Source organism: Hermetia illucens, chromosome 6, assembly GCF_905115235.1.
Source record: "Hermetia illucens chromosome 6, iHerIll2.2.curated.20191125, whole genome shotgun sequence".
NCBI lineage: Eukaryota > Metazoa > Arthropoda > Insecta > Diptera > Stratiomyidae > Hermetia > Hermetia illucens.
This window is the reverse complement of record NC_051854.1, coordinates 949,381-970,334: the sequence shown is the minus strand read 5'-3', so window position 1 is coordinate 970,334 and position 20,954 is coordinate 949,381. Positions and strand designations below refer to the sequence as shown.

The 20,954-nt window shown below is 36.1% G+C and overlaps 5 protein-coding genes and 1 non-coding gene across 7 annotated transcripts; 3 read left to right on the top strand and 3 right to left on the bottom strand.

The window, feature by feature from the left end:
* The first annotated feature begins 4,137 nt into the window (after positions 1 to 4,137).
* On the top strand, positions 4,138 to 4,219 carry Trnas-uga. The gene has a single exon. It is a non-coding gene; the product is annotated as a tRNA-Ser (tRNA).
* A 724-nt stretch (positions 4,220 to 4,943) lies between these two features.
* On the bottom strand, positions 4,944 to 5,618 carry LOC119659772. Its single transcript, XM_038068033.1, has 2 exons — positions 5,458 to 5,618; positions 4,944 to 5,384 (listed from the first exon to the last, which is right to left on the bottom strand). Exons 1-2 carry the CDS (start codon positions 5,476 to 5,478, stop codon positions 5,085 to 5,087), a joined length of 321 nt encoding a protein of 106 aa, XP_037923961.1. The 5' UTR covers positions 5,479 to 5,618; the 3' UTR covers positions 4,944 to 5,084.
* Positions 5,619 to 8,717: 3,099 nt separating this feature from the next.
* Positions 8,718 to 10,210, bottom strand: LOC119659770. The gene is made up of 2 exons (XM_038068031.1): positions 10,085 to 10,210; positions 8,718 to 10,010 (listed from the first exon to the last, which is right to left on the bottom strand). Exons 1-2 carry the CDS (start codon positions 10,091 to 10,093, stop codon positions 9,513 to 9,515), a joined length of 507 nt encoding a protein of 168 aa, XP_037923959.1. The 5' UTR covers positions 10,094 to 10,210; the 3' UTR covers positions 8,718 to 9,512.
* Positions 10,211 to 13,644: 3,434 nt separating this feature from the next.
* Positions 13,645 to 14,317, top strand: LOC119659771 (UPF0691 protein C9orf116 homolog). Its single transcript, XM_038068032.1, has 2 exons — positions 13,645 to 13,947; positions 14,011 to 14,317. Exons 1-2 carry the CDS (start codon positions 13,809 to 13,811, stop codon positions 14,217 to 14,219), a joined length of 348 nt encoding a protein of 115 aa, XP_037923960.1. The 5' UTR covers positions 13,645 to 13,808; the 3' UTR covers positions 14,220 to 14,317.
* Positions 14,318 to 14,462: 145 nt separating this feature from the next.
* On the top strand, positions 14,463 to 17,592 carry LOC119659769 (multiple coagulation factor deficiency protein 2 homolog). Of its 2 annotated transcripts, XM_038068029.1 has the most exons (5): positions 14,463 to 14,603; positions 14,663 to 14,822; positions 14,899 to 14,986; positions 17,079 to 17,217; positions 17,282 to 17,592. In XM_038068029.1, the coding sequence occupies exons 2-5, from the start codon at positions 14,671 to 14,673 to the stop codon at positions 17,410 to 17,412; spliced, it is 510 nt and encodes a 169-aa protein (XP_037923957.1). In that variant the 5' UTR covers positions 14,463 to 14,603; positions 14,663 to 14,670; the 3' UTR covers positions 17,413 to 17,592. The 2 variants fall into 2 exon arrangements, with proteins under 2 accessions (XP_037923957.1, XP_037923956.1); XM_038068028.1 differs by lacking the exon at positions 14,463 to 14,603 and having other exon boundaries at positions 14,614 to 14,822; positions 17,282 to 17,588.
* Positions 17,593 to 17,621: 29 nt separating this feature from the next.
* Positions 17,622 to 19,018, bottom strand: LOC119659768. Its single transcript, XM_038068027.1, has 5 exons — positions 19,002 to 19,018; positions 18,577 to 18,808; positions 18,298 to 18,418; positions 17,825 to 17,993; positions 17,622 to 17,764 (listed from the first exon to the last, which is right to left on the bottom strand). Exons 2-5 carry the CDS (start codon positions 18,784 to 18,786, stop codon positions 17,653 to 17,655), a joined length of 612 nt encoding a protein of 203 aa, XP_037923955.1. The 5' UTR covers positions 18,787 to 18,808; positions 19,002 to 19,018; the 3' UTR covers positions 17,622 to 17,652.
* Between the last annotated feature and the right edge of the window lie 1,936 nt (positions 19,019 to 20,954).

The window sequence follows — 20,954 nt, the reverse complement described above, 5'->3', positions numbered from 1 at the left end:
AGAAAGTAAATAGTTGACCCTTTGCTCTCTTGTTCGACCAATATTTCACTGTGGTTTATATTTTTTTTAATATTTATAAAGATAAAATATATTTTTTTTATATTTCACTCCTCTACATGCACGTAATATTTTGCACCATATTTCCATAATAGTAACAGTCTCAATTCAACTTTCACAAAATCATAAAAACTAAAATTATTAGTTACAATGTGGTTGCTTGCCCCAACTTCCTCAGTCGCGGAGAAAAGAACCATAAAAATAGGTTTCCATATAATTGACTACTGTTTCTCTTTTCCCATACAATTTGCTGATCCGCTCACATAAAGTATGAAGAGAAACTGGCGTAAAGTAGTTTAACTTAATGTTGCCGGTATACATAACAACATTTTTTATTTTGGGGTAGGCCATTCCAAATCGATTACATGCTCTGAAGTTGATGTTTCCTCACCTTCTTGTATATATGATAATAATCAGCACAACAAAAGATGTTAGTCGTCGTCTCTTAACTTACTTAACTTACATAAAAACATAATTATCATTTCCAGCCAGGCATGAAGACAAATTGTTATATATTATTCAAAATCATAAATTCCACTAAACTGTTATACAGAAATTATGTAAATAAAGTTATGTATTGGGCCCATAAGCCTCTAGATTGTGCCTGCCGTTAGTAGACCTTGAATTCATTTTTGCTTACATCTGTAACTACGCTTGAAAGATTGCTAGTTTGTCATACAATTATTTATAGAAGTACGCCCACCTCTTGGATTTATTCACCGAAAATATATTGTAAGCAAAATTAACTACCAAAATTGTCCCTATTGTGCCGTAAGAGACTGATATGATAACCTTATAGCGGAGTTATCAATATACATAACTAGTCTATAGATAAGAGGCATTAAATGATATTAGAAGATTAAAAGACTTTCACTATCAATAAAGTCAAGAAATTCTCCTACTTTGGCCTGTATCTTACCTTTTTAAAGATATGCCTAATTATTACCGACTGTTTGCTATGTAGCACATTTGTTGGCTTTAGTAGTCTAGACATAATATAGGTAACCATGTAGTTGCACACCGGGATTTTTTTGATTCACATATCATCACAATATCATCGACCGGTTACCTTATCTTAGATTTTCATAATAAAATTATAGCTTCTTTCAAGCTATTGCAATGGAACAGAATTTAGGGGTAATTATATCGTATTGAATTTAAGTGCAGACCACAGACCAGTTTTCTACTCCTGAACGATTTTTGAAGTAACCAGAAAGCTGCTTAACGCACACATGGAGGCTGCAACCTAACAAGGACGATTTAGCCTGAAGATCTTCCAACGATGGGATGGTCCAGCCAATAAACGCTTTTTGTTGCGCGTGTAGATACATTGCGAAAAACCTCAAGTAAAAGACCGCGATCCTTCTTTACTCCATCCTCTCCAAGTAATAATTAATTCCAGGGAAAAATAGACCATCAGATAAACCGGAAATTGTAGTGTTTTTTATTCTATTAAAGTTGAATATTTTTTTATATTCCACTTATTGGAAAGGGTATACAAAATAAGAGTTCAAATCTCAACTAGATCGGTTGAGAAGTTTCTTATGAGTGCTTCCCCGAAACTTAAAAAATGTGGTTTAACATTTCAACAATCGATTTTTCGTAACAACGCTTATTGGTGAGATATTCAGACATTCTTCCTGATATTGAAGAGCCCTACAAAGCGATATGAGAACCTTATAACATTTGTAGTTTCAGTAAGTTCTCAAAAAAAAAATCCCAGAAAAAGACGAAAAAAATGTCTTCACACGGGATGACCCCCTTAACAGCTATCCCGTAACTTCCGAATTTGCTTGGTAGTACCTTTACCCTGATTACGGCTGGGAGATTTTCTAAGGTCACAGTTTAATCACTAGCTTTCCTCTCTTACGTTTCCCGTGTTAGAAGTAAAGGAGAAGGCTCTGACAGGCAGGAATCAACCTGTAATCCATCCTCTTTAGTAGCTGAAGTTCACTTCTGACATGCCTTCCTCCTCCGCGTCGGTCCCGACTTGCTTTGTAAAATCTACGGCCACAAGTCTATAATTTCTTACAGGTTGAAGATTATACGTTACATACATAACTTTCAAATTTATCTTTTCCGACATTCTAAATGATGTAGTGCAATACTGCAGGCTAACCTATCTTGTGAAGGTCGTACCCATTTGGGGAAAATTTAGTGTAAGATTAATATGGATTAATATACGCAAATAGATAAATAATCGAAACGGCCAAAACGTCAACCAAAACAACGATGGTTTTATATGCTAAGTGGTGATCTATGATCCTCTCGACTCCATCCAGAGTAGGGCTATGATCGAGCAACCAAGACGATTTGGCCCCACTTTTGAATGAGACAAAGGCTAAAGAAGAAAAAGAAGTTATACAAATTGGAAAATTCGAAGAATATAAATATAATAACTGTGTTGAATATAATTTATTTTTTTCTTTGAAACAGCTCCTGTCCAGGAGGAAATGGTGTAAATCCTTACCTCTATGAAGGTTACCGATGCCAATCAAATGTAGTACCTTGTTCTCTAGCTCACCTCCTTCTTGAAAAGTTTCCATATGGGGATAGGCAATACTAGGCTTCCAGTAATTATTCTTCCACTCTTTTCAGACAAACTTAGGAGTATCTTTGACGAAGTTAAATTTCAACACAATGCTTTGCATGCAGTAGCAGGTCGTTAAGGAAAACGAATTTACACTTTCTAGCATTCGAGAGTGAAGCACCTTCTTAGGTGAGAAGATGATAATAATTAATGGTCCCTCGAAATTATGGTCGCCGCAGAGATTTTAGGTACAATAACTAATCAGAGAATTTAACGTGATCCTAGATCCAACCAGGACCTTCCTTCTTTCCGAGCAAATGAAAAATTATTAATTCACTATATTCAAATAATAACAAAGTGATAATAGATTTCCCCGCAGGAAGGAAACTTTGGATTCACGCTCACTTGTACTTGATATCCAAATACGGATAGGGAAATTGACGCTATCAAATACCGTTTGTGGATGACCCATGAAAATCAGCGCAATTTCTTGTGAAATAATAAAGAATCAGAAACAATTATCGAAGAAAGTTGACATCAACATGCTGACCAAAAGAAGTTACCTTTCCTTAGTAGGCGGATGAATTGTAACTTAAACTTGTTCTGCTTCATTTGCTCATAAAACAATTCGGTAATATTTTGCGAGAATCAGGAAATTATAGTTGGTAGTTGTAAATTGTATTTATCGCTTAATGACCACCAACAGACTTGAGTGAGTCGAGAGAATTAGAGCTTCGGTTTCGGCATTTTCTGCTTCTACTTTTTGGTTTCAGTTCAAAGATTAACTCTACGGTGAACTAATCTAATATTCGACAATACGACACACCTGGTTGGTTAGTACCAGCATGGAGTACCTTCTGTGTCTCAATATTCATTTTTTACATAAGATGTATTGAAAATACGAACCGAAATTGCATCCATAGTTATCTTAGCTCAACTGTTATTTTACTCTTCCTTTATTTTTCCTCCCCATTAACAAAAACAGTACAGTTCAATACTCCGTTGAGAAATGCCTTAAGATATCACTTTTTGTACCACCAGATTTTTCCTCACAGTAAGTGTATATTATATAATTTTGTAAATTGGACGAATTCTCTCTAATAGATAGTTCATCTCGGTAATTAATCACACGATTCTTAATTTACTGATCAACAAAATTAAATTCAATTTCGGGCGGCCATATTCAAGCAATAAAAAAGTTATCATAGAGTCCCCTAAAGCTATGTAACTGTGTCTTCTTAAAAAAACTACAAATCTCCACACCGAAAGCATTCAAAAAGTTTTACAAATTTAAAACTCCAATGCTATGCTCCAAAACTTTATCAACTCAATCGGGTTGTGGGGAGCTGATAAAAATAACATGCCCCGTGAGTATGCATGAGTCGGCAGAGTATAAACAACAAAGTTTCAGAGTTTCTATTTTAGGAATAATTTATGTTGAAATTATATTGGTATTAAATTATCTTGAGCTTTTAATTTTTTAATAAATTATCATTGCCAAATCTTTTTTTCCACTATCGCATGAGAGCGGCAAGATGGGTATATTGTGAGCTGCGGTGTCCGAGTGGTTAAGGAGATGGACTTGAAATCCATTGGGTTCTACCCGCACAGGTTCGAATCCTGTCCGCAGCGGAAGTATCTAACTTTTTTCGATCACGAGATAAATCTAAGATAAATTGATTTACTAAAAGTACAGAAATACGAGGATTAAAGAGAGTACTCGTATCTCTATCCCGAAAGATTTTTAAATCAAGCAAAGTATTAGTTGATAGTAAAATCATTGGTTTGACCCCCAACTGGTCTCATATATTTCATTATATTCTAGTTTATTCACATGTATATATTTTGTGATATGAGGGCCTATATATAATGCATGCCAATTAATTAATAATGATCACTGTAAAGCCGAATAAAATACGTCATCACCAAAATTTCAAATTCCATTCTTCTAAAGAATTTTGTAAAGCTTCTCGAATCAACAACAAAACAGATGCAGTTAGACTTATCTTGAATATTTTTAGCATAGCGTCATATTCCTAAGCTCGTCGAAATGTAGACAATAATCCATCAACTTGTTAAATATAGTAATTCATGGCAATTAAGATTTGAGTCTGTTAAAAACGAAGGAAGTGAAAAGTCACTAAGATTAAAGAATTGTTGGAAAAATCCTGTTCACTGAGCTACCTTGAATCAATAATATTTTCCTTTTAATCGCAAATGGACAACAAAAAGATACTTTCAAACAGAAGCCCAACTTATTAGACGTTCCTCCACTACCTCCTTCGAAACGATAGTAATGGCTCATAAGCGAACTAAGAACAATATGTAGGCCAAGCTAAAGGACAATTCGCCCAAAATTCTTAAAAAATTATTTATTTATTTTTCATAAAAGTAAGCACCATTAAATATTCCTATCACAATATTTCTTTATCTATATTGCACAATCTACTCCACATACTTTTTGAACTTTTGAACTTCACAATCACAAATAACTAATTTAATTCAATGTAAAGATCTTGGCTCCAAAGCGTCCATTGGCAATTCCAGGTGTGTAATATACAGGATAAGCCCCGTCAGCCACATGTAATCGAGCTCCTCGAATTTTTCTATTGAAATCTGTTTTCACATAACTGATTCCTGCTGGAGTTTTTCCTGAAGTATTGTAAGGATATACACTTTCTGCCTTCCGAGCAACCCTGTGGTTTTCCGGTCCTTGAACTTCCACGATAATCATCGGTGAATTTTGGTAGTTTAAGGGAATTGATCCTACCGCCGCAAAAATCCATAGCAGGAAAAGCTGATAACGGAACCATAATTGATAATTTATTAGTTATCTTGATTAAATTATGCTTGATATTTCTACTACTTACATTAATGAAAATTACTCTCATGTTGTCCTCCACAATGTCTACTATTCACGGTTCAGCGATTCTATCAGAACAGAATCCATCCTGCATTCATTCACACTTTAAATAGCTTTTTAGGTTTAGATAAAAACTAGTTGGAGCACTTTTTGTTCGCCATTCGTGGTTAATTATAAATAAAAAGTCATCATTGGAGCTACACCTTCATACATTCAAATACTAAAGGTGCGGGTCAAGCAAAAGTTGTGAATCAGTATAGAGGAAGTTGTTGTTGAATTGGTGAAAATTCAAAACGTGCAGAAAAAAAAGAACCGGTAGTGAAGAGAATAGAACACATTAATTCGCGATATTAAATTTATATAGACACTTTTGATGGTACGTCGTCTCGTTTGCATACGCAGGCTGATGACTCTGTGAAAGATCTTTATCTGCAAGTTTATGGGTTAAAAGTGTGCTTTAAAGGGGAGATTTTGATGAGGTGATGACATATGGATTTTTCAACTGATATCAATTGGGAAATGAATACAACCATATTTGCAACTTGTCTTGTTTTTTTTTTTTTGAAAACTAACGTGCTTTCCATAATTTGTTTTCAACTCCTTGTCCAAATATGGAACTTAAAAATCTTACAATTACGATGTTTCATGTTTCATTTTATTGTTATCATATGTAAGTCTATAGGTTTACAATGAAATAATGGCAAAGTTGAGTTGTACAAAAAGTTATGCTATGCTATGTGCGCATAGACCAATTTAAAACCGTAAACCGGCCCTGTTAGCCATATTACGAGTCGCATGTTTCGTTTGTGATTAAAATAAATTATGAAACCAAGCAACCCGCAAAGGTCAACACCAGCTTCATCCCGAGTGTAACATAGGTGGCCTCCACAACTAAGCTATAATCAAAAAATTCTTCTGCAAGCAACTCATACTCAAGTTGGTGATTTGAAAGATCCTCTGCTGTCGAAATTTCTGCGATGTCCCAAGGTTCTGCTGGAATCGTATCTCTTGGGGAAGAATAAAATAAGTATATTGGATACTTTCACTATCGCATCACTGTGATGTATATGTGGAATATTGGGCTAAGAGCGACCTGGAAAACACCCAGGAACCGATATCGGAAGAATAAATCCTAATACGTAGCTATTTGGAAAGCAGATTGCGCGGTGACTGTACTTCACTTGGAGGATAATTCGATCATTCAATCTTATAAATGGGTAGAATTCGGACCAGGATCTGATCGATGAGTGGAAGTCAAAGGCCCTTTACAGTAAACACGTGAATTGTCTGTGGTAGCCCTCGCTGAAAAGATGGCTCTGTGCCGGAGACATCTTTACTAAAACAGAAGCATTCCTATGTGCCACCTAGAACGGCGTGGTGAATGTAAAAAACTTACTATCAAGTGTCCGGTAAAGAAAGGTCAGTGCAGAGCGTACAATTTTGGTATAAAAACATTGGGCTATCTGATTTTCAGCTACACTATCATAACGCCAGTGCCATACGTAGATAGATAAAGCTGCATATAAAGTTATTCATCAGAACTTTGCACACGTATTCCTTCTCTCCTTCACAAACTCTTATTCTCTGGAAAATAAAAAAAAATGAAGTTTTTGAAAACATTTAACTAATGTTTGTATTAAAAATTATGATCGCTACAGCAATTGTTGGAATGAAGTTGATAAACCGTCTCCTTTCCTGCACAACTCCTTACCATAGAAGCTAGGTAAAACGGCGAAAGCGGATCTAGCACTATTAATGTGTCAAGTGACATCAAGTTCGGTGCCACCGTCGACAGAAACAACGCTACCAAGATAGACAAATTGCTTCACGCCTTCGATGTTCTCCCGAATAGGAAATAGGAAGAATGTCATGTTTATTTATACTAACCTAAACTAATCTTCACTCCGATTCTGCTTGCCTTCTTCTCCAAATTCAGAGTCATCTCTCCATGCCCTTCATTCAAAACCACATGATGATCGCCATCGATAATAAGAAAAGGAGTATCGATAGCAAGATGTAACCTCTAGGATCTTACCTCAATGCAGCACGTTATATTTTGCGCCGTTATGTGTTGCTCTGATAATAACTGTTAATTTCCTCAGAATGCCCCTCCTGCGTAGAGTATTGTAGTTACACTCGCTATTAATACTGTCGAAAGTTTTTCCGGAAGCGACGAAAAGCATCGCTTCAACAATTAAACAATTCCGCAAAAACTAAACTTTCAAGGCTTTCCTTGAAACGTTTAAGGGCAAATTTGGCTAACATATTTGCAGCTACAGGGAGCATACAAATAACCCTCCAATTGAAGCACTCAAGAAGGGTGGCTTTCTTCAGAATATTAACGATCGTCCCTTTCTTCCTATATTTGGAAAGACTTTAGATTCTCGGTATTTGGAGATGAGTAGAAGTAACTCTATAGAAACGACAGTAACTGCACGAAAAGTTCCACAGGGAGATCATCTAAGCTAATAGTTTCAGAATTGAGGTGAAGTGCTCCTTTCACCTCTTCAGCTGCTCTGCCGATAACGCTCCACAAAAGATCATCGACACACTTAGAACCACCTGCACCATCTTGCGTGATGCCATTACAGTCGTTGCTATTCGAGGTAGTTTCTGCGTCCCTTACCAGTTCAAAGGTGTCATGGCGTACACTAAACTGCACTTATCGTATCCTTTCATGTTTACGGAGCTCCAGCGCGTCGCGCTCACCTCCTCTCCTAGCCACCAACAGTGCTCTCAACTCCTTGCGTTTACCGATCCGCCTCCACGTTTTCGAAGTCAGCTAGGTTTTGTAACGTCCTTTGGGAACATGGCCAACTAGTGCATCCACATTAAAGACTCTTTTGATGGTATTCTCTGGTGGTTTGTTTCGAGTTTATGTCGTTTGCAGAGCAAGAAATTTTCAGATTTCTCTAGATTCCCCCCTAACTCCAGAAAGGCGATACCTTACGGTTTATCGTAGATGAATTCCTAAGCAGATGAGTCAAAGATTCTATTTGAAATATCCATATAAGCATTCAAATTTTAACTGCACAGTAAACGGCACCAGCTTTGTAAATAAACAAATCCAAATATAGGAGATGGACAAATTGAACAAAAAGTTACGTCTACGAAAATATTCGCAAAAACTGATGAAAGTCGAAAATTTATTTATTATTAATTTCTGAATTTTTTTGTTCCTTTATACATATGTATGTCCAAATACATTTGAATAAATGGATAAGATTTTGCATTTTTTGAGAGATAAATATTGAATAAAAGTCTATGTATCGAAAATGCAAATTCCGACTGCATCTATAATTGTTCTGGCATTTTGTTGCTACACATATTTGAGGAATTTCAAATAAAACTCTTAATATCTTAAATTAGTATCCCGGTATCGTTACTGAAGCTCTGAATTTCTTGTCCGATCTTAATTGTTGAAGAAAAGTTAAATGTTTCCTCCCGGCATATACTCGTATGTACGATAAAAAAATAAAATTTATCCAAAAATTAAACAGCTTTCTACAGGTTTTATTATTTTTTTTTTTCAAATATCTGATCTGTAAAAATGCACACAATCAGATTCCATTAAACATCTTGAATATTCTTTTATCTTTGAAAAACATTCTCTTTCACGCCATTCCTTTTGAAAATGAGGATTTTCGTTTCGCTTATTATTAATTCCCAAGTAAATAGCTGAAACGCTATATAAAAGGCAACTTCTTTGAACTCTTCAAAAATATTTATAACTACTTTACCTTCTATATTTAATTTCATCTCACTATTAAGGAATCTCAAATTTCTTTGAGTTGTAATAATTACAGGTTCATAGCATATTCTATATACTTGACTTCATTGAAAATCTACATACAATTGAAGGATTATCAAGGATTATCAATCCGAAATATTGGAGGAAATAAGTTCTTTCGTTCTAATTATTGAAGGGTTTTATTGTTGAGATATCTACCCTATCTATAGTTTTCAAAATTGAAAAACAATAACTTGCAATAAAAATCAGTACATATAGGTAAGATACATATATATATCTAGTCTCACACTAGATTATATACTTATATACATCTAATAATTTGTTGAATGTGTAATAGACTTAATCTTATTGAAATTCCCATTAGTTTTTGCCAATCCATAAAACACTGGATAAGCTCCTGGTGCAAGGTGAACTCGTGCCACTCGGCTTACTGACATGTTATCACCTTTCTTCACATCATGGAGAAACTTGGGACGTCTCATCATTTTCTTCCAAAACTTTTTTGAATTTTTCTTGGCAGGATACTCAGAGATTGGCGATAAAACAGGTTTAATTACTATAACTGAAGATGCGGATCCATTACTTTCACTCAGACCAGTTTCCGTACTGGACTTTTGTTTTCGCCGATTTTCTTGATGATCAAGATTGTTCTTAGAGGATTCCAAAGCAACCGGTTTTATCCGTATTATATTGATTGGGGAATGCTCTTTAACAATTGATTGATGTTCCGCAGACTGAGATCTTATAGAAGATTGATCTGAATGATTGATAGCTAGAACGATCATTAGTGTAACACAGGCAAAACGGAACTGAAAAAATAAAACGATAGGAAAACTTATTGTACATACATACAGGCACATTCATAGTCCACGAATTCACTTACCTCTGACATGATGAACCTCCTATTCTTAGACTGGCGAATTTTATGGATCTTTTTAACTATGTCCGCTCTTTGAGATGGATCTTCGATAAATGAGTTGGAGATGCGCAATCTTAGTAATGTAACTCCAGTGGTAAAACAACTCAGGAGGGCAAAAAACAACATGCTTACCTTTTTTCGAGCTTCTTTAATGTTGATTACATCATCAACCATTATTAAATGAGTCATTTGTTTCCATTCGCAGGGGTCATAAGTGTATACAACCCATTCGTGTGTCTAGATAATGGCAGATTGACTGTCCAATTGGCCTCAACCTTCTTTGTGTATTTTATAGTTATTGTCATTTTTCAAGTAAATATGAAGAATTTACAATTTGTCACCTGGCATTAATATCTGATGAGATGATATGTTTTTTGTGAAGTAGGTTTAGAGGTGTTGTATCAATCTGTTGAATTCTATTGCGTTTTAGGTGTTAATCCGTTCGATTTTATTGCTTTTTAAGTCTACACATTAGGATTTACGCAATCATTATAATTGGGTAGCCCATCATTAACTTTTTATTGTAATCTAAACCATAAACTCAAAAGATGGGGGGCGAAAATCACCTAGAATGATTCTGAGCTCTCAATGGTTATGTAGTTTGAATTCGGTATAATTAAAGCTAAATAAAAGTGCCTAACGAGAAGGACAGATTTCATATCAAAATTAAAATTGAGGAAAATTTCATTTGTTAAATGAAAATGTAAAAAACTGGAATTAAAAACTGCTGATTGGCCGGATACGTTTGATGAAAGCAATAATCACTGACCCTCTTCATCTTTCCATTTAATTCTGAATGCATCTTATATTTTCAATTCCGCCTTGGAACAATTTCAAAGTTTCCTACGATTTATAAAATTCACTAAAGTAGAAAATTATGCTTTGGTCTCTTTTATAATAAAATGGTCTAATAGGACTATAGTGCGGGAATGCAGTTCATTATGAATTGCTAACTAAAGGACTTGTACATTAGATTGCAAAGTAATGTATTGTTCTTCAAGAAGGATGCTAAGTTATCAACTAGTCCGAAAAGTCTCGCTTAGAGGCAACTATATAAGTTGCTCAGTTGATAAATATGCCCAAATATAGGGCTAGGCTCTCCACATACTTCGGAGCATGACCATGAGCCCCACAAATGCAACAAAGTACATCGTTTTGGAAGAATTAAGACCACTAAGCTTTTCACTTGATGGATAATAATCAAATGCAACGATCTACAAAGAAGGTTCCACACAAACCAAAATCGGTTGGCTGAGGAAACTGTAATTTAGATTGCCTGATATGTATGATAGTTCATTTTGAGTACTGTAGGAAAAATGGCCTACATAATTGTTGTAGTAACTGGCATGTTCTGAAACTATCCTAGCTAAGCCAAAAGCCTTATCTTCATGGTTCATTCGAGGACGTATCGAAGGCCTGGGAAATGCATCAGATAGTAGGTTATATCGGAAGTAAAGAAATGACAACCTTGCAGTTTGAAAACCACGTCATGACTCAGCCAAAAGTACCATGCGAATAAAATTGACTAATTTTCAAAGGTTCGCAGATCAAGAACGGTGATCCAATCCTATAGAAAACAAGCCCTAAACATACACAGAGGTGATCTCCCTAGCTACTTAGTATTCAGAAACTTATGAATCTACCGAAAGTAGTTAATTTACATTTTACATACTTTCAGGACATGGATTGCAGGAGACATCACGTTTATAATTCAGAATTGAAAAACTCAGTGTGTTCTAGCAGTCTCAATTCTAATTCCCTCACTTAAACATCAACTCTACGCAAAATTGATCCTTAAAAACATATACCTCATCAATTTCACAAACTACGACAAACTTGCAAATTACGGTTAGTAAAAATTATGACCAGAAACAACCGCACAACGGAAAAATTAAATATATTAGTGAAATTTAACAAGTTTTCATACGGAAACAAATGGCAGGAAGGCTCAGGAGCAGGCCTTTCCAACTGGATAATATTTAATTACATTTAATTAAAGAAAATTTAGGATCATACAGCTCATCGAAATTCAGAAAAATTTTATTTCTATCGGGTTTTATCAAAATTACTGCAGCAGGGGTGGCTACGTCTGCTCGCTTAAAATGGTCTAAATTTCGTTTAATATTTTAAAGAATGAATCCCATTTAGATGGTTCGTCTTCTTTAGCATATCACCCCTTTCCGAGCGCTTAATAGATGTGTAAATTGCTATAACTTTCTTACAATGCGAGAAAATAATATAAAGTTCCCATGCATCAAGTATTTCTTGCTTCCTTTCCTTAAAACTCAGCAGCCCATGTAAAGAATCTCATGAGCTGGGTTGGTAGGTAGAGTGGCCGCTTCGAGGAGTCCAATTAGCGCTGTGGTGCGCCGTTTTGATATCACAAACTCATAAGACCGTGAGTGCTGTTATGAGAGTAGAGAGGCAGAGTCTAGCCGGCTCGGATTTTCACAGCCAGCCCGTAGCATTCACGAAGGGAAGCAGCTCTTCCACCATACAGTCAGAAATCTCTTGCCCAGTGTCCGTAGCGTGACTCTAACTAGAGCTGGGCAATCACAGAGAAAGTGCATCAGGGTTTGCCTTCCTTCTCCGCAGCTTCGGCAATGCAATTAGGCAATTTAGGTCAATCAAAAACTTCCATCATAATATTGACTTGTAACTCATTTTTTCATTTATTTGTTCCGGTATCACATCCTTCTAAATTATTTCGGAAATTAATTTTCAAAGGAATGCTTGTTCCATGGCGCTCAAAGCCAAATAATGGTTTAATTCTTCTTTCTTCAGATATGGAACCTTCCATTTTCTATCTGCAGATTGGTATCTTACAGCATTGAGTACTGCCCTTATATTGCTCCCAATTAGAACTTGTCATAATTCCTAGCTACATTTCGGTAGATATAGGTTTAATTTTATAATAATTTAAAAATCGGAAGTAAAAGGAAATTAGCATTCTCTTTCAACAAGAAATAATTGTATACAGTCCATGAAACGGAATGACACAATTCATTATTATACAAGGTTCAAAGGGTGTCAGCAAAATTATTAATGATATTTCACTTCGGTCACCATCTGAAAGACAACCCCGCACTTAGCAACACTTCATAAAGTTTGCAACAGGTTCCCTGAATGTAATTCCTCAATATTCTAAATTCAACAAGATTCTGTCATTTACCTTTCCAATGAATAAATAATATCACCGATTGACCTATTCTCCTATCTCAGAAATTCCAAAAATTCATCTCACCTTGGTAAACGATCAAAGCAGTATATAAGCCAGTCTGAATACCCTTTATCCTTTTCGCAATCTAAATGTAAATTCAAGGCTTTTCAGCTTTGATATTTTCCCGAAATCAAGGAATTTTAAATGGAAATCTGCAGATGCGAATAGCGAGGTTGTACTTATGTATATAAATATGTTAAGCCCATAGTCTGTTACCATAGGAAACTCCACGTAGCTCTTCCTACCCTAGACTTAAATTCACGGAAACATAAATACATAATCCACATAAGCCCTAGCAGTCGTCCCACTTTCACTCAAGTTTGATCGAAGGCTAATAATCAAATTGAATTTTGGATACAAACGGTTTCAGTCCAACTTTTTGTCAATTTTCATTTTCTCTTTGATTTTCGTATTTATTTTAAGGTGTACAGTACGGTGTTAAAAAGACTCGAAGAACAAACACAAGAAATGTGTGAAAATCGGAATTTAGACGAAGTAAGAAACGAAATAAATGCAAATTTAACACACTTTCAGTGTGACAAACCAGACTTGAGAACATCCAAAGTATACCAGACTTTCAATCTACCACATCGTTTTGAATGTCCTTGTAAGCTAAGTGAAGTCGGAAATTTCGTATTATCATCTCAACAGCTCCTGATTTTCCTTTCAGATTTATTCCAAGGGTACGGTGCACAGAAACCTAATCAAAATCCTTTCTATAAAACTGTAAACTCCGAATATGGATGGTTTGCTCCAAATCCGCATACAGTTCCACTTCGCTTCTTTCCCCGCAGCCAGGATTTCTCCACCAACTTGGCAAGGAGTGGAATGTACCGGAATTACTCTTTGAACACGGCCATGGATAAAACTTTCTACTAATCATTCCGTGGACTTTGGACTTATTTTGCAAGAGTTTTCGAGAATCGTGGTGTCTTAAGATTCTTTTGAGAAGAAATAATATATTTTAGTTTTTTTAAGTGTTGTTTCTTTACTGGTTTTAGCACCCACACCTCTTCCTCCCTCTAATTAGTTTCTCTATGCATCCCAACAAGTTCAAAATACTTAAATCAATTCAATGGACCTGGTATCAACTTTAACTTAACGAGAACAATACCTTTTCGCCGAGGCTGTAGCAGCAGCAACAGCTCTTAGATACTTGTCCTGCGCAATATCAGACTTATCGATTTTTCCCAGTGGTTCATGCTGGAATCATGACAGCTTTCACCGGCATTCAAGAAGCCCGGTAAAGCTCAAGAAAGCAATGTAAATTTGAAAATCCTAAAAGAAATTGTTTAAAAAATAAGTCCACTCCAATAACCTAGCCCTAAACATGGTTTACATCACTTTCATCCCCGTCCTTTCAATTCTCTTGCTGTTGAGTGCCATCAATGTTGTTTTTTCAAGACGCGGTCCTCATCATCCAAGGAGTGAAGTTTCAAAAACAAAACATAAAGTAGATGAACATATTTCCCCTCAGGGACAGTAAGTCAATTAATGAAATTAAATTGAAAGGTAACTAGAGCCCCGAGTCATAACAACGTGTTTGTCTGAATTACAGTGATATTGAACATGACTTAGATAAACTGGGTGTCGACGTTGATTTGGATAAAATGACCGAAGAGGACAAGCAATTTTATTATTTCATGGTAAGTATTGAAAAGGACAACAATTAAGTTGGTTCTTTGAGTGATCTATTCGTTATGTGTGAACATTTCAGTGCTTGAAAAGGTCTATTCAAGATACCCTTTCATCTTTAGTTCATTGCAAAAGTTCCAATTATTTTCTTGACTTCAGTTCATTGATAAAAACATACATATCTATTCCAGAATCTTTAGTAGGGATATAATTAAATTTGAATACCCTTCATGCCGACTAGTTTCTATTCATAAAGCATTTTCCTTAGGCAACTTCCGATTTTACGACAACGAAATAAGAAATTTGTTCAGAGTCGTTATTTAGGTATACTTACAAACAAAACATGGGAAAACTACAGTTCGCCATTTCGTGAAAGAGATATAAAGTTAAGACAAATTATTTCTTCTTTAAAGATGTACTTGATTAAATTTAACTCAGCAAAATAATGGCAAAACCACTCAAAAATAATTTCAACAGAGTAAAGCCTTTATTCCTTCGAAGGACGAGGAAGTAATAATTCCAATTCATTTGGAATGTCTTAGACCTAACATTTTTTCTAGCTACCTTGTTGTATCCGATGGCCAATATTCACTAAATGGATCATAAAGCGTCCACTACGTCTACGCACCATCGTTGTCGGTTCGGCGAAATTTAATTCAGTTTTCTCCACGTTCTCTCGAGAAACGTACACTCCTCGTTTACTATTCTCCGCCATGTGTTTCAATTTGTCTATATTCCTTGTTAGCTCTTTGAATTTTCCAACACAGCTTGCAATCCTAACAACTTACATATTTGAACTAGGACTACATATTTTGTTCATACGTGATTAGTATTTCACTACTACTGATTTGTTTTGGTGGCCGCCTACATGGTATATTACTTGGAAGCGTTGCCCCTATTTGGATAACTATGACAGTGCCACTGTCCCCTAGCTGGAACGCACTTTTCTGCGTAGGTCACAATTAATTTGTATAGCAACAAAGCGAAAAGAGTTAAACAAATCCATTCGAAGCCTATCCTGAAACGAAGTTTGGGTAAGGGAATCATCTTCTCCTTCCGACATTGCCAAATGAACCAGAAAGTAAAGGAGGCTATTTTCATAAACCAACTTAAGTATGATCTAACGCTTCTCCGTATCCAGGTTGAACGTCATTAGTAGTTTATTACTGTAGCGTCATAGAGAAGAGCAAAAAGAAAGTCACACCGATGATTCACTGATCCAATAGATAATGCCAAAACCACCGCATCGCATTTAGGCATACGATCTCCTGAAAATTCGTGTTAATTGGTCATATACTTTCACCTGGGCTAATGATTTCATTGTAATAAACCTGAACAATTTTACGGGACTCCAACCTCAAGCAATATTTTATACGGTTTGCACGATCAATACTGCCTATTGGAAGCCCAGGGAAATTTCGCCGTATTCCCAGTATTTCAACAGAACTTGCTTCACTGAGAATATCTGACTTCTGTGCTGGATTTTCGTGTCTATGGTAGTCTGTCATTGAAACGCTCATTTGCTCTGCACCGGGCCCCGCACCTTATGGTCTCTTCCGCAGTGATTCTCAATGCATTTTTTCAAGTATTTCCACCGCCAGTCAAAATCAATTAGACTTTGTCCATTTATTATTTATTACATCATGGAAACTATTCCCTTCTGTAGTCCTACTATGTTGAGGCTCCTTTCCAAGTTTCGCGTTAGTCACCCAGAGAAATGTTGTTAACTACAAAGGACATTTTTATGGGTCCGACAAGTTCCCGCTTAGAAAATTTTGTGTACTCAATAGTCAAATACATCACTGAATAACTAGTTCGTTTCCGGAACTGTCGTAATGTTAATTTTGTACTCGTCGACCTCCTCAGTGAGTACTCTGAACAGAGAACGGATATTCAGGTTCGAAATCAATACTCCGTACTCCATTACTGAAGTCGTCCCTTTTTATCCCAGGCTTGTGTTGAATTCAAAATCTCGGAGTTGATTTGACGGAAGTCGTTACCAAAGAGATGACTATTCGGTGCTGAAAAGTAAATCATTAAAAAATAGTATTTTGAATTGAAAAATATATCACTAACTATGCAACCACATTTTAATAATTCCAGGTCCACGATAGTGACAATAATAATGCCCTTGATGGGCTGGAAATGCTCCATGCTGCTCTTCATCAAAACGAACATTTCACAAAGGCAGATCGTGATATCTTTGTACAAAATGCTACCGCCGAACTGAATCATATTATCGGTAATTTTAACTAGTTTTTTCCGCCAAATTAATTGTTAATAATCACACATATGAACTTTCCCAGATGTTATTGATAAATTTATCTACATTGCTGACGTCAACAACGACGGCTATCTTTATTATCCAGAATATATTAAAGCTATCAATGACAACCGAATGCAAGAGGAACTGGAAGAAAACAATAGCAACGAGTGAACTTTATAGTTAGTGCGTTTCCCCTCAGATTAAATAAAAAAAGCTTGACTATAATTGTTTCTTCTACAATACGTACTCGTACATTTATATTGTGATATATTAAAATTCACATGACCGCATTACAATTCCTATAATTTGACTATAATATACAAATTTTCAAAACACCTAGTTCTACGATATTTTATACGAAAATAATAAAATCAATAAAACTGATTTCCTAATGAGAAACTAATGCGTAGCTTAAAGATCGCATCGATATATCAAATCGCATGGTGCCCCCTTATATCCATCGAACGCAGACTTTTCCACTAAATTGATAAGATTTTGATAGCGAGCTTTATCACTGATGTTCCTGTAATTATTAGAAACCATAAAAAATGTCCAGCTCTCTATAAACATATCGTATTGTTACCCTTGGAACATTTCAATTCCATCTAACAGAGCCTTTCCTGCCTTAGAATATTCAAAAGCTACTCGCGGTGCCTTGCAGGCTGCTTTGTGTAAACATCCATCTCTTCCAGATCCTTGAGCTGCCAAATATCCGATTAGAAGCGAAGGCTCCCCAGCCGAAAATATTGTCTCTTGAAATGGAAATTCGGAGAATATTAAAAAGATCGCCAGTTTGCAGTGTAGTAACGCTTTTGGAGTTATCGTCAAATATAAATAAAAACCGGAAAATCATTAAATAATCCAATCTTCAGTTGTTACAAATAAACCACGTAACACCTTCGCACGAACATATTCTTCTTGAACACGACCACAGTACACATAAATGCTAAATTAACTGACTTAAATGCCGTGAATGTCTATTGCGCGTTACGATATGTGACAAGGTTTTCACTTTTCACAGTTTTTCTTGAGTGAACCCAAAACACTTCCGCTTACCTTCAGCATCCATACGTCTTGCATAATGGTTCCAATTTCCCGCTCCAATCATGCTCACAGCGAATATTAACGCCTTCAGAATTAGCAAAACGAAGAAATTACCCAAATTCAAGCTGAGTATCTGAGCACGTTTCGAGATAGGAAAAAATGTTTAATAAATTAATCGTTGGTAGGTTATTAATATAGAAGCTTCCAAGCTCCATCATTTCACAACAAAATTGATTGATCGGCATCAGCCTTAGCAATGGAACCTGCAAGTACATCACACATTATCCTTACTTGGCTACTTCCTGAAGATCGACTTATTAACTCCTTAGCGAACTGAACCATCATTTGCCCAGCAGGCCCAGCAAGGATATTCTGAGCACTTTTCATCCAGTTCATTGGTTTTGGTCCACTTGCAATGACTTCATTAATATTCTCCTGCCCACTTCCAAAATTCAGGAGCGCCAGCAATAGCATAGCTATCCCCACCGCTCGGAAATCCATTGATCCTGATTTTAATAAACCTCTATCCAGACAGAAAAAACACAAAATCCTCTTCAAAATGCACAAGCTATCAACGACACAATTTAGTTTAAACTAAACCCTAAACACAGTAAAATTCCTATTAAATACTGCACCAAGTATAGTACGTTAATGGTATTTTACATCCCCCGAACATTCTTCAGGTCTTTTTTCTCCAAGGAAGACAAAAGAATTACCATTAGCAAGGTTGGCTGAACAAAAAACAATGTGACAATGTTTTGAGTCTATTACGAAGAAAATAGTAAACTATTTTCGAGACGATGATCTCAAGAGGTTCCAAAGACTGCAACAGGTAAATGGTTGTGTTATGTCGAGTCTGCTGATAAATGCAAGTCGAAGATATACTAAAACGAAGAGAAGAGGTAATAACCTTCAAGTATCTAAGTAACCTTTATAATAGATAACAACACTATGCAAACAGATTCTATGTTTTTCAGTAAGATACTCCTACCCTATTCGTTATCTGAAAACATTGTCTGGATTTTGTTACTTGAGGGTTTTCAGAGAATAGACCCATAGAAGAAAAATTGCTCATTTATGAATCATTTCCACTGAAGACAATCGAAAAATCATCAATGGAAGTAGAATGCAAGGAATAGGAATTTGGTGTAAATGAAACTGATAGTAAATTTCTGAGGAGACTGCACATGCAAAGGAAAAATACCTAACGGATTGGTGGGTTGCTATCCGTTGAGCCGATGGCACCATGCAGCATATTCAAACTTCGGGCAAGCTGATTACTTCGAAGACATCAAATTCCTGCCTGTTATCTACCGAACTCTCGTCTGTCCTTGAATTTCTCACATAATGGCCTTTGGAATATGTAATTCTTCATTTATTGTCCACCCCTACTGGATCAACAATTCTTACCAGGTTTTCAACTTTTCAAAGTACTGATTGCCTAGCCTGTGACCTACTTTATTGACCGGCTGCATAAAATTTCATCATTTCATCATTTCATCATTCAGCATTCACCATTAATCAAGCTAGGTTACATCGTCTCTCCTCCAGTGATCAATACGTACTGCACCATGTCTATTTCCTCGTAGATTAGCGGTGGAAGTAAACCAGAGGATGAGTCGCACATGGGCTAAGATGTCGACTATCCACGTATCTTCTTGTTGATCAGCAGCCTAAGCTATGGTAGCCTCTGGTAGTGAAAGTCGTTCGTTGTAGGGCTGACTGTTCGGTTTGACCAAACTCGGTTATGTCCCTGTACAGTCAGTTGATCAAAGGACACACAAAGGACACCTCTTCACTGCTTTAGATATCACTGATGAAGGTCATCTTTCCGGTGAGGGGAACTAAGCATTGAGGGCATGTGTAAAATGGAAACCTGGGAAATGTTATTCTCAGGCCCAGAAAGGTAGTGATAACATGATTGAAGCCTAAATGTTATTCAAATGTTTGAGAGAGGCCTACCAGGGACATCAATACATCAATGCCTCAGTAGCACTTTAATTAGGTTGATCTAGACATTATTGAATCTAGACATTATTGATGGACTGGGGTACAACAAAAAAAGAATGATTCTGGACAACTACCTGAGACGCCAGAATACAGGTCAGTTATCTCCACAATTGCCAAAATATAAAAAGAGCAGCTGGGGAAGGTAAAACAGATTGACTTATGAAGGCCTAATGATCAGCCCATTTACTGAAGGTAATAAATATAGGAACATCTTCCTTGAAGGGTAGGGTTAGAGAGGCCGTAATAAATTTTCATCCCACACTCGCTGTGTCTCCTAATGCGAGCGAGATGTTTACATCTAACTATAGTACAATAGCAAAATAATCTATCCGTAAGGAAGGAAGGTATCCTGGTCTATTCTCTTTTGGAACTTTTGATACTAAGTCACCCTTACCCTATACTGTACAGTTCCAAAGAATTACAATGAACTCTTTTATTAGCTTCAACACTATTCTAAACAAAGCATAACCGTGGAAAACGATCAGGAAGGACTCATGAAAAGAGCTCTAAAGTACTGTTCAAAAAAAATATCCGTTGACTTCCACAACTCTCTACATTCTGTAATTGCGATAAAAGGCAAAAGTTAGATGTGCATACATATATACTATATATTTTGTGGAGATGACTAGTATATTTTCTTATCTTCTTTCAAGTTCCAA

Excerpts from the sequence above, each read along its gene's own strand:
- LOC119659772 (XM_038068033.1), bottom strand. The coding sequence starts at position 5,478 with ATGAGAGTAATTTTCATTAAT. Across the intron at positions 5,385-5,457 it reads TGAGAGTAATTTTCATTAAT|CTTTTCCTGCTATGGATTTT; the intron begins GTAAGTAGTAGA and ends TTCCGTTATCAG.
- LOC119659768 (XM_038068027.1), bottom strand. The coding sequence starts at position 18,786 with ATGGATTTCCGAGCGGTGGGGATAGCTATGCTATTGCTGGCGCTCCTG. Across the intron at positions 17,994-18,297 it reads AAGACGTATGGATGCTGAAG|AGACAATATTTTCGGCTGGG; the intron begins GTAAGCGGAAGT and ends TTCCATTTCAAG. Across the intron at positions 17,765-17,824 it reads GGAATTGAAATGTTCCAAGG|GAACATCAGTGATAAAGCTC; the intron begins GTAACAATACGA and ends TAATAATTACAG.
- LOC119659771 (XM_038068032.1), top strand. The coding sequence starts at position 13,809 with ATGTGTGAAAATCGGAATTTAGACGAAGTAAGAAACGAAATAAATGCA. Across the intron at positions 13,948-14,010 it reads ACATCGTTTTGAATGTCCTT|ATTTATTCCAAGGGTACGGT; the intron begins GTAAGCTAAGTG and ends TTTTCCTTTCAG.
- LOC119659769 (XM_038068029.1), top strand. The coding sequence starts at position 14,671 with ATGGTTTACATCACTTTCATCCCCGTCCTTTCAATTCTCTTGCTGTTG. Across the intron at positions 14,823-14,898 it reads CATATTTCCCCTCAGGGACA|TGATATTGAACATGACTTAG; the intron begins GTAAGTCAATTA and ends TCTGAATTACAG. Across the intron at positions 17,218-17,281 it reads CGAACTGAATCATATTATCG|ATGTTATTGATAAATTTATC; the intron begins GTAATTTTAACT and ends GAACTTTCCCAG.